Source organism: Microtus oregoni, unplaced genomic scaffold (assembly GCF_018167655.1).
Source record: "Microtus oregoni isolate MIOR12 unplaced genomic scaffold, Mior012 000122F_ref0000035, whole genome shotgun sequence".
Taxonomy (NCBI): Eukaryota; Metazoa; Chordata; class Mammalia; order Rodentia; family Cricetidae; genus Microtus; species Microtus oregoni.
The window spans coordinates 1,104,125-1,116,239 of record NW_024544754.1 but is presented as its reverse complement, the minus strand read 5'-3'; the positions used below and the strand labels follow the sequence as shown (position 1 = coordinate 1,116,239).

Genomic DNA, 12,115 nt, shown 5'->3' with positions numbered 1-12,115 from the left:
ACAGAGAATTGTCAGCAAAGGGATCTCAAATGGCCCAGAAACACTCAGGAAATGTTCAACAAACATCCTTAGCCATCAGGGAAATGCAAATCAAAACAACTTTGACATTCCATCTTACACCTATCAGAATGACTAAGGTCAAAACCACAAGTGTCAGCTCATGCTGGAGAGGATGTGGGAAAGGGGAATACTCCTCCATTGCCGAGGGGAGGGCAAACTTGTACAGTCACTTGGGAAGTCAATATGATGGTTTCTCATAAAATTAGGATTTGATCTACTTCAAGACCCAGTTATACCATTCCTGGGCATATACCTAAAGGACGCTCCAACATACCACAAGGACACTTGCTCAACTATGTTCATTGCAGCTTTATTTGTAATAGCTAGAAATGGGAAACAACCTAGATGTTGAATAATGAAGAATGGATAAAAAAATGTACATTTATACAATGGAGTAATATTCAGCTGTTAAAAACAATGACATCATAAAATTTGCTGGCAAATTGATGGAACTAGATAAAAGCAACGATCCTGAATGAGGTAATCTAGATGAGAAAGACAAATATTATAATTGAATATTAGCTGTAAAGTAAAAGATAATTATGTTACAATCCACAGATCCAGGGAGGCCAAGTAACAAGGAGAGTTCAAGGGGGGTGACTTGGAATGGGGAAATAGAATAGACTATACCAGTGAACTGGGGGCAGGTGGGATTGGGAACAGTAAGGATCAGGTGGGGAGAGGGAGAAAATCCTAGGAGAAATGACTAGAATTGGGAGACATTCAGGGGTGAGGTAGAAACCTAGTGCAGTTGAAACTCCATGAAATCTATTAGAGTAACCCTAGCAAAGACTCCTAGTAATGGGGGTCATGGAGCCTGAACCAACCATCTTCTGTAACCAGTCAAGGCCCCAAGTGAAAGGATTGGGACATCAACCCAGCCACAAAACCTTTGACCTACTGTTTGTCCTGCCTGCAGAGTGTTCTGGGACTGGAGCCTAGCTGAAGCCTCATCAGCGACCAGAGAGACTGATGGGAGCAGATGCAGAATACCACAGCCAAACATTAGGCAGAGCTCGGGGAGTTCTGCCGAGGAGGGGACAAAGGATTGGAGTAAACAGAGGAGTCAGAGACCCCGTGAGAACACGACCCTTAGAATCAACTGACTGGGACTTATGGGTTGCGGAGATCAGCGAGCCTGTAGGAGTCTGATGCAGGTCCTCTGTTTACTTGTAGGATAGGATTCCTAACAGTGGGAGTGGGGGCTGTCTCTGACTCTTTTGTCTGCTTGTGGGACCCTATTCCTCTTACTGGGTTGCCTTATCCAGCCTTGATTTGATGGTATTTGCCTGGTCTTACTGTAGCTTGTTGTGCTGTTTTTGGTCAATGTCCCTGAGAGGTCTGCTCTTGTCTGAGAGGAGGTCTTGGTGGGGTTCTCTGGGGAAGAGGGGAACTTCAGGGCGGTGGGGGGGGGGGAGACTGGGGAGAAGAGGGGAGGGGAAACTGGGTTTGGGATGTAATATATGAGAGAAGACAAAACAACAACAACAAATGCAACAAAATAAAGTTTCGCAGCAAAAAGGATTGCTACAATTATCTGAAAGGTTTTTCCCATACCTTTTCCAACTAAATGTTTATGAGAAGACAAGTTTGAACTACAAATGGTAAAGTACTAAGTACTATACTAAGTATACTTAGTATATGGTAGATATATTACAGCTAATACCGAGAACATTAAATATCAAATACAAAGTAATTAAAAGTTCTATAATTATTGTATGCAAAATAATTTTACCTTATTTATTATTTATATTACCTAATTTATTCTAAGGGAAACAAAAATTATAGTTTATAAATATATATAAAGCTGTTTTTGGTGCAATACACCAACATTATCTGCATATAGCAAACCAAAACTGTGTATTTATTTTCACTGTAACTAACAGTACGCAAAAAGAATTTCTACCTTATTTAATAAAATATATCCTAAGTGAACCTAAAATTATATCCTATAAACTTAAAGTTTTTCTGGTGCCATACATCAATCATATTTGCAAATAGAAAAGCAAAATTTTGTATAAAGGAATGCTTTCCACCAAGCAACAAGATGCAGTTCACTTTTGAAATGGCGAGGCATATTTAAAACACACTAGGAATAACTTATAGATTTAAAACATTCTAGGACTAACTTTTAACTTTGCCATTCCTATTTATGCTACTCAGTTATGCACGGATACTGCAGTATAAGCTTACTTCAAGAGACAGAGGTCTCTTAATGCTAAGTGAGTAAAAGTTGGACATACATAACAAAGGAAGAACAAGCTGAGATTTCAGCATGAACCATAGGTGCATGTTGAGATTTTTCACCAGTAATATTTTTCCTAAAAGTGTTTTTTCCTTTTTAATTGTTTTAGAATTTCTCATTCCTAGGGTATTTTTACCTCTCCTCCTGGAGACAAAAAAAATGTCTCAGATCTTTATATATCTCTATTTAGAAAGGGATGTGATTCTGGCTAATATCCCTTTAGATTCTTTGTTCTGGAAGGAAAATAAGTAAAGAAAGCAAATATCACATCAAAAGGGAAAAAATGAAGAAAAAAATAATTTCAGAGTTTGTTACCTCGGAAGAATGGAATAGATATTTTAATATAGCACTAGCCAACAAGTGCTCACCATTCCCGTTTTATATTTGCTTGTATATGGATATAAGGATATTTGATTAAAGTTACTTTGCAGTTAGATATTTTATAGTCATAGGTCTTTAAAACTTGTTGGTAATAGATATCTTGAGTGTTCCACTCCTACTTTTAGGCATGAGATATAGGTGAACTTGTTTCAGGCTTTAAGGGTAGGTATTTCTAACTGGGAACCAGTGATATCCTAATGTTCTGCTTAAACCAGTCCCAGGGTCATCGGTGACAGTCCTAGCAATCAGTACTCAATTTTTTTCTGCAAGTATTTTAACATGGCCTCTATTCCCTCTGCAGAGCCCCAAATATTTTTCAGCACTTTGCACTCCCTCTCATTGGCCTCCTCCAACTTCATCTTGGTGGTAAAGCGCAGTAGGGCTTTGGACTCTTCCAGGACAACTGCATTACATGAGGCGAGCTCCTTGATTCGAATCATGACTTCCTGGCTGAAGGTCTGTGGCCAAAATACCTGGGAGACCAGGCCCTTCTTACAAGCTTCCTGTGCTGTCAGTTTCTGCCCACTGAGCAACATTGCATTTGCAGAGGCTTCTCCCATAGTATTGGGAAATGTAAAGCTGGAACAGCCATCTGGACTCTGTCCAAAGGTGGTATAGGGGGTTTGAAACCAAGCCTTTTCATTAGCCCAAACCACATCACAAAGAGGCAGTATAGATGCTCCCAAGCCAAGGGCTGGGCCATTGACTGCTGCAATAATAGGCTTCTTAAACTGAATGAACGTATTCACAAAATTTTTGATCGATTCTGCCATTTTAGCACTTTCTCTTTTCTTGTTCGCTGTGAGGCGCTGTATAAAATAAGTAAAGTCCAGTCCAAAGCAGAAGACATTGCCAATTGCACTGAGAAGTACCAGCTTGCTGTCATCAACAGCAGCCTTGTTGAGAGCATCCTGAAGTTCTTTCATCACTTCTAGATTTAGTGAGTTATTTTCTGATGATTTTGTGGATAACATGATGTGGGTGAAGCCATCTTGCTTCCTCACCACGATATCTCTGAATCTGGAGGAACTCTCCACCAGCCTTACACTGAAACGCCTTTCAGAAGGCCTTCTCTTGACAGTACATCTTGGCCTGTTCTCATCAGGTTTTTCTGGAGCACTTGTCTCCTTGTTAGTCGTTTCTGTAACTGTTTGCTTTATGTTACTTGCATCCCCTGATGGAGATTGTCCTGTAGTAGCAATAGTTAAAAGTGGAGCCAGGTCTGTGGTCATGGGGCAAGATGAAAATTGACCTTTGTTGGTAACAGCCAACTGCGACCTTGTTGCTGCTATCACTTGGCCAGACAGAGATTGACTTCTTTTGGCAGCTTCTAAGTGCTTGGCAGTGGAGGCAATTACCAAACTAGACATCGATCGACTCTTTCTGGTAGCAGCTAAGGCTTTCTCCTTGGCTGTGGTCACTGGGCCAGGTAAAGGATGTTCACTTTTGGCCCCTGTCAAGTGTGTGGCTGTATCTGTGGTCACCAGGTTGGATGGAAATTCATTCTTTCTGCGACTGGCCAGTCGCGTGGTTATAGTTGTGGAACTTTTTTGGTCAACAGCCAAGCCTGTGGCCATGGCTTTGGTTACTGGACCAGTTGAAGACTGACTTTTTCTGGCAACGGACAAGCGCGTAGCCATGGCTCTGGTCATTAGGCATGGTGAAGATTGGCTCTTTCTGCCACCAGTCAAGTACGTGGACCTGGTTTTTGGCACGCGGCCAGACGAAGACTGGCCCTTTCTGTTGACAGACGAGCATTCGTCCATGGTTGTAGTCACTGGTCTAAACAAAGGCTGGCTTTTTCTGGCAACGGACAAGCGTGTAGCCATGGCTCTGGTCATTAGGCATGGTGAAGATTGGCTCTTTCTGCCACCAATCAAGTATGTGGACATGGTTTTTGGCACCGAGCCAGACGAACATCCGTCCATGGTTGTAGTCACTGGTCTAAACAAAGGCTGGCTTTTTCTGGCAACGGACAAGCGTGTAGCCATGGCTCTGGTCATTAGGCATGGTGAAGATTGGCTCTTTCTGCCAATAGTCAAGTACGTGGACATGGTTTTTGGCACGGGGCCAGACGAAGACTGGCCCTTTCTGTTGACAGACGAACGTTCCTCCATGGTTGTAGTCACTGTAGGGCTAGACAAAGGCTGGCTTTTTCTGGCAACGGCCGAACGCGTTGCCATGGCTACCGTCACTGGGTCAGAGGCCTTTGGTTTTCTTCGTGAATTTCTACCACTTGCGACTTTCTCACGAAGGCCCAGTAAAACCTCATTGGGTTCCTCGGTAGCTACTTTCTGTGTTAGTATGTCCTGGTGACCCTTCTCGGTTTGACGCGGTTTCTTAGGGTTCTTAGTTTGAAGGCCAGACGCCATTTTCCTTTTCTTAACTGAGCTGCTAGGAACGCATATCTCCACACCTGAGGGTGTGGAGCTCCTGCTCTTTGCTTTTGAAAGTCGGGGCATTTTTCTTGACTTTCTTTTAGGCATTTGAAAACAAGTCTTTAAACTTGGTGGTATTAGGAAAAGCTATTGACTGACCTGAAGATCGACTGACTTTCTGGCGTTGCTGTTTAGGGCCCCGTCGGCAGCGTCGGCAGCGTCGGCAGCGTCAAGCAGCTGTTCCGTTGCCCTCCATCTAGTTTAGCTCTTCTAGAGCAGCGAGGGACTACTGTACGTGTTGCACTCAACAGGGCCTACTTCCGTTTCACAGATGAGATCCTAACTGTTCTAGCCTTTCCATAGGGCTAGAATAGTCTGGTTTGCATTTCTTGTTATTTTTTTTTAGTGATTGTTATTTATGAGTCATTTTACTCCTTTCCATATATACATATGCAATTGATAGTGAGAAACCAGTGCTAATCAAGAGAACAATGACTGAAAAAGTTCCTGTTTTTTACTCACAGTTCTTTGTTTATGGGTACCACATTTATTTATTTACCTACTCATCCAATTGAGGAAATTTTGTTGCTTCCAAGTTTTATCACTCACGAATAATGCTGCTATAAATGTCTTTGTGCAGATTTTTGGGTGAACATATTTTAAGAGTTTTGAACATTTTTGTTTCCTAGAAAAATTTTAACTAAAAAATTAGTATACAAAACAACGGGCTTAATTATAAGATATTTGCTCATACATAGCACAGATTTTGCAAAAATAAGACTTTCAATACATAGCACAGATTTTGAAAAAATATGACTTTTACAAAAATGCCTCTCATGCTTGCAGCAGTTATGCTAATGTTCTCTACATCGTTTCAACTGCAGTATAAGTGCCACCCAGGTGAGCCCTGGTCATACATTTTTGACGTGGTAAAATATCAAGGACTGAAATTGAAATTGCTGTTTTTTTATGTATTGCTAGTTTTAAAATATCATTAATATTTTCACAAGGCTCATCTTGCTATATTATTAATATTTTCAGACATGTTATCTTACTATATTGTTATTAATATTTTCAGACAGGGTCTTACTATGTAGACTAGACTGATCTGGAATTCACTATATAACCTGGGCTGGCCTCAAATGAAAGATCTTCCTGCATCAATCTCCCAGAGCTTGGATTGTAGGTTTGATTTGCCATGCCAAGCTATTGTTTAATTTTAGAAGAGGATTAAATTGTCTTCCTAACTGGCTGCACCATTTTGCATTCCCACCAACAATGAGAATTCTAGTCTTCCATATCCTCATCAGTTTATAATGTTGAACATATGTGTGCATATGTATTCTATGTATAGGCATGAGCATAGATTGTCTTACAATTTTTTCAATTAGGTTATTTGTTTTTTATTGTTAATTTTTAAGACCTCTCTGTATGTTTTGGATAGCAGACTTTTTAAAATCATATCTTTTGCAAAGTTTTTTTTAGTCTGTAGCTTATGTTTCTTGACATTGTCTTTCACAGAGCAGAAGCTTAAAAAAAATTAATTAATTAAATTAATTATCAACTGTTTCTTTCATCAGTTATTCTTTTTTTGTGGGTAGGGGGAATGTTGAGATAGCACTTCTCTGTATAGCCCTGGCTGTCCTGGAATTCACTCTGCAGAGCAGCCTGGCCAAGTGCTGGAATTAAAGACATGCACTACCACCACCCAACTCATCAATTATTCTTTGATATTGTCTGTAAAATGTCATTGCCATTTTTAAGGCCATTCTGGTTTTTCCTTAAATTATTTTTCAGGTGTTTTTTGTTTTACATTCTTTTATGGTCAGGGGGTCCGAAAAGAGGATTTCTTTCTTTCTTTCTTTCTTTCTTTTGACATGGTTTCTCAAAACCTATCTTTGGCTGTCCTGGAACTTACTCCGTAGAGCAGGCTAGCCTTGAACTTACAGAGATTCACCTGTCTCTTCCTCCTGAGTGCTGAAATTAAAGGCATGCACCACCAGGCCCAGCTACTTTGGAGGATTTCAATCTTGTAGAATTTATCAAGGCTTATTTATTGTTGTACTGAATCATATATCCTGGGAAATTTCTTCGTGAACTTGAGAAAACTGTAGTTTCTTAGTAGAAATGCTTAAAAGTCTTTATAGATGTATGTTGTATCTAACATGTTTGCAGGTTTGTTAATGTCTTACATTTTTTTTCAATATTCTACCTGGTTGTTTTGTCTATTTTTAAATATGTCACACTAGTATATCTAGTTTTTGTTGATTTGTCTATTTATAAATTGCTGTTTTTTGTTTCAATGATCTTTGTTCAATGTTATATTCGTAATTGTTAATATCTTTCTGATGGATTTTGTCTGTTATTATTATTAAATTTCTTGTCTCTAGTCATACTTTTGTCTTTTTTATTTGCTCTTTTTTACTCATTTTATTTTTTTATGTGTTGGTGTGTTTACCTGTGTGAGTTTATGTTTACCACTTCTAAGCAATATTTCAGAGAGGCCAGAAGAGTTTTTCATATCTCCTGGGATGGAACTTACAGGTGGTATGAGCTGCCACGTGATCAGTAAGAACCAACCTTAGGTCCTCTGTAAGAGCATTAAGGTAGAGTTGACATTAGTGATTTTTTTCCAATTATGTTGTATCTATTTATGGAAAATAAATTTTTCATATATTCTGATTACTGTTTCTCCTCCCCAAACTCCTTCCATCTCCTCCCCCACCTTGTTAGAAAACAAACAAACAACTTAAAAAACAAAACAGAATTTGCCCAAACAAGCAAACAAAAAGAGTCAAACAAAAAGCGTAAGAATCATGTACAAAAGAGACACACTCATTTGTACACACAGAAATCCCATAAAACCACAGAATATGTAACCATAATATAGAAGAAGAAGACCTGTAATGTAAAAAAGTTGTACAGATACAGCCTTATGAGACAACTTTAAAAGACTGAGTTTGTTTTGTATTAACCATCTACTGTGGGCATGGGATCTGGCCTTAAGTGTGGTTTGTATACTCAATGAGATCCAGTTGGAGAAAACTAATTTTTCCTTTCCAAGTGGTTATCAACTGGAGATAGCTTTGCTTAGGGATGGGGGCTTGTGTCCACTTCCCCTCTCAGCTGGGACCCCATGTGGATTAGACCCATGCCGGCTCTATACATTCTGCCACAGTCTCTGCTAGTTCCTGTGTGTGTTTGCTCTGTTGGCCTTTGTTTCCTTGGTATCTTCCATTCCCATTTGCTCTTATAATCTTTCTGCCTCCTCTTAAACAAAGTTCCCTGATCTCTGAGTGGAAGAATTTGATGAAGACATCCTGTTTGGCAATGTGTGTTTTAAGGTACCTCACTTTCTACATGTTGTCCAGTGGTGAGCCTCTGCATTTGGTTTTATCTACTGTGGGAGGAAGCTTCCTTAATGATGACTATGCAAGACACTGATGTATGAATACAGAAGAATGTCTTTTGGAGTCACTTCTTCGCTATGTACCTTTAGCAAAATAATAGTATTTGAGTTTCCCCTTGGCCCATAGCCTATCTAGTCTCAGCTTCTTAGCCATCCCAAGCACTGTTAGGGATGGGTTACATTGCACAGAGTGGTCCTTAAATCCAACCAGATATTACCTGGTTATGCCCACAAACTTTGTGCCACTATTGCAGCAGAACATCTTTCAGGTATGTCATCATTGTAGATTGTAGGGTCGATAGCTTGTGTTTTGTTTGTCTTTCCCTTTTGTTAGTGTACAGAGTACCTTAAAGTACTCGAAATACTAGTCAGTAGAAGTGAAGGCTCTAGGTAGGCACCAGCTCCACTTCTCCATGTTCAATGAGTTGTGTAGGCATTGTCTTCAGCAATAAAGCCTTACCATTAGTTGGTGAAGAGCAACCAATAGTTTTGGTGATAGTCTAGTTTGTTTGAAAATTTTCTTAGAGTCCTCTTGGCCAACAATTTGATTAGATATAATTCATAACCAGAACTGGAGGTTTCATTTGGTGGCAAGAGATGTCTAGTTGGAGCTTTGTCTCCCCTGTTACTTTGTTATTCCATTTTGATTTCTTTCACATATGTATATATTTTAAGAAGCTTTTACTGTATTAGGTCTCTAACAGCCCCTCAAATCGCCTGTAGTTTTAGCTGCCCCTTACCGCATTCCCTTCCTTATACCTTTCTTCCTTTCTACTCCCTGTTTGATCCTTCCGTTCCAGTCCCCTCTACTGTCCTTCTATAACTATCTATTCTATTTTCCCTTCTTAGGTAGATCCATCCCCTCATCAAGCCCCTTACGCTGTACCAAACCTCTGGTTATGTTGATTATAGACTATTTATTGATAACAACTAATATCTACACATAAATGTGTATGTACCATGTGTGTCATTTTGGGTCTGGATTAACTCACTCAGGATGACTTTTTTCTAGCTCCATCCATCCATTCATTCATTCTAACTCCATTACCTGCAAATTTCATCATTTTTAAACAGCTGAGTAATATTTCATTGTGCAAATGTAATGCACTTTCTTTATCCACCTTTTTGTTGAGGAAAATCTAGGTCATTTCCAATTTTTGACTATTATCAATAAGTAGAGCAGCAATGAATATGGTTCAGAAAGTGTGTCTCTGGTAGGTTGGAGAGTCCTTTGGCTGTATGCACAAGAGCCGTGTAGCTGGATATTGAGGTAGGTCTGTACTGTCCACACTATGGGACTGTATGTGAGCTAGAAAAGGGGCTGGAAATTGACACACACACAAATACATAGACAAGGGGAAACAGGTCATCCTTGAAACAAGAATGCCAAGAATGCCAACTTTATTGTAATATGGAGCAGCTTATATAGTGCTCTGGCCACGCCTCAGCTCTCGGGATCTTTCAGCTGCAGCTACCAGAAACTGCTCTCCTGTCTCATACTCAGAGCAGCTGCAAACACAGGAAAACAAAGCAGCTGCAAGCATAACAAATTGTTTACAGGAAATTCAGGGTCTGGGAGTCCACAGCCCCCCAAAGCTCCCCCTTTTCTATATAATTAGCACTAACTTTTTTAACTGGCCCGGCTGTGGCATAAGTATGATGGAAAAAAGGAGAGCAACTAACCATATGCAAATCCCACAAGAAATCCAACTGCTCTTATAAGCTGGAAAATGCCCTAGTGAGCATATTCATTCTACGTTAAACATGAATGATATTAAATGCTGGTGCTGGCTACAAGATAGTCACAGCAGCTGTCTGGTTGATGACAATTCCAGCTGCCATGAAGGAGGCCTCAGCAGTGACAATAGTGGCCACCTGTGGTGATCCTGAAGTCTCAGCTAGGATGGCTCGGCAGCCTTCCTTGAACTTCAGATTATCCTGTCTCTGCCTCCTTCAGCAAATCCTCCAGCAAGCATCACCACAATCTGCCAGAGCAGCAGTCAGGCTTGGGGACCTTCCATGGCTACTGCATGAGTTCCCTGGGTCCTATGGGAAAGCCTGCCTCTCACGCAGCAGACTCTTGGGCATGTAGAGCCAGGAACCACTGCCCCCTTCCCCTCGCCCCACCCCTGCCTTCTCCATTCGTTGCACCAGATGGGCAGCCCAGAGGGGTCTGAGTGGCTCTGGCTTGCCTTGACTCCAGCACTTGTTGCCGCAGTTTCCAGTGCTCCTGGCACTATGACAGTGTCCCCCTCAGCCCTACAACCTCTAGTAAACAAATTTGGGAATTTGGGTATTGTTCTCTATACTACTTTCTGCTATTTATTGGGCGAAGTTCTTTGGGGGTATTCACAGCACCATTTCAAGAGGTCTTGGTGCATCAAATCACATTAATCTGGAATGAATCCGCATGTTCTCATTTTCTGTGGAAACAAAAGCAGAACCTCTTTTCCAAAGCAACATATCCTTAGATGCATATTTTAAAAAGTCAAGATACCTTTCTTAGCAGTTCTCAGAATCAAATCTCTCTCTCCAGTCAAGAAACCAAAAGACAAAACAATAATATACATAATCCAAATTCTCTGTGGACATTCTGTCTTTATATGGCTTATTTTTTTACTCCTTTTAATATGATTGCCTATACTCTGTCTCTTTAAAAACTTACTCTTTTCGTTCCATTCTTTTAACCTGACTGTCTATACTCCATCTCTTTAAAAACTTACTCTTTTTATTCCATTCTTTTTGAGGCCTTTAATTCACTCTCCCTAATTCTGAGGGCGATCTCTCAGTGTGTCTCTAGTTCCTGATCTCACTTGGGGCCTCCACCTGTATGTGTCCGCATGTACTACATATCTAAACATGAGTCGGGTAAGGAGCTAGAGATTGACACACATAAATACAGAGACACAGGGACACAGGACATCCTTGAAACAAGAATGCCAAGAATGCCCACTTTATTATGTTCAGGAGCAGCTTATATAGTGCTCTGCCCACGCCCCAGCTCTTGGGATCTTTCAGCTGCAGCCACCAGAAACCACTCTCCTGTCTCATGCTCAGAGCAGCTGCAAACACAGGAAAACAAGTTCCTTTGCTCAAAACAGCTGCAAGCATAACAGGTTGTTTACAGGAAATTCAGGCTCTGGGGGTCTATAGCCCCCAACAAAGTTCCATTCCCACCTTCCTGAGGAACCACTACATTGATTTCCATAGTGACTATTCAAGTTTGCACTTCTACCCCAATAGATAAGTATTTGCGTTTCTCTACAACGTTGCCAGTATGAGATGTCTTTTGTTTTATTGATCTTGACTATTCTGACAGGTGTAAGATGATGTCTCAAAGTAGTTGTGATTTGAATTTCCCTGAGGACTAGGATATTGAATGTTTCTTTAAATGCTTACCAGTCGTTTGTGTTTTATCTTTTGAAGATTCTCTTTTTAGATCTGTACCCCATTTTTAGTTGGGTGATTTGTTTTCTCAATGTCTGGTTCTTTGCGTTCCTTATGTATTTTAGATATTAGCCCTTCATGGGATGTGTAGTTGGTAAAATATTTGTTCATTATCTAGCTTTCCAGTTTGTCCTTCACCACACAGAAGCCCTCGGTTGCTTGGTTAGAGTTACCCAATAATATTTTTGAGGCTAT

General features: G+C 40.4%; 2 protein-coding genes across 3 annotated transcripts in view; one reads left to right on the top strand and one right to left on the bottom strand.

Annotated features, from left to right (window-relative positions):
* Positions 1–12,115, top strand: part of LOC121444401 (oligophrenin-1-like) — a 365,423-nt gene that overhangs the window by 84,970 nt on the left and 268,338 nt on the right. The window lies entirely within an intron of this gene.
* Positions 2,932–4,326, bottom strand: LOC121444400 (chromodomain Y-like protein). The gene has a single exon (XM_041646214.1). The coding sequence runs from the start codon at positions 4,324–4,326 to the stop codon at positions 2,932–2,934; it is 1,395 nt and encodes a 464-aa protein (XP_041502148.1).

What these genes read in the sequence shown, in the direction of transcription:
- LOC121444400 (XM_041646214.1), bottom strand. Translation starts at nt 4,326, where the DNA reads ATGGCTACGCGCTTGTCCGTTGCCAGAAAAAGTCAGTCTTCAACTGGT.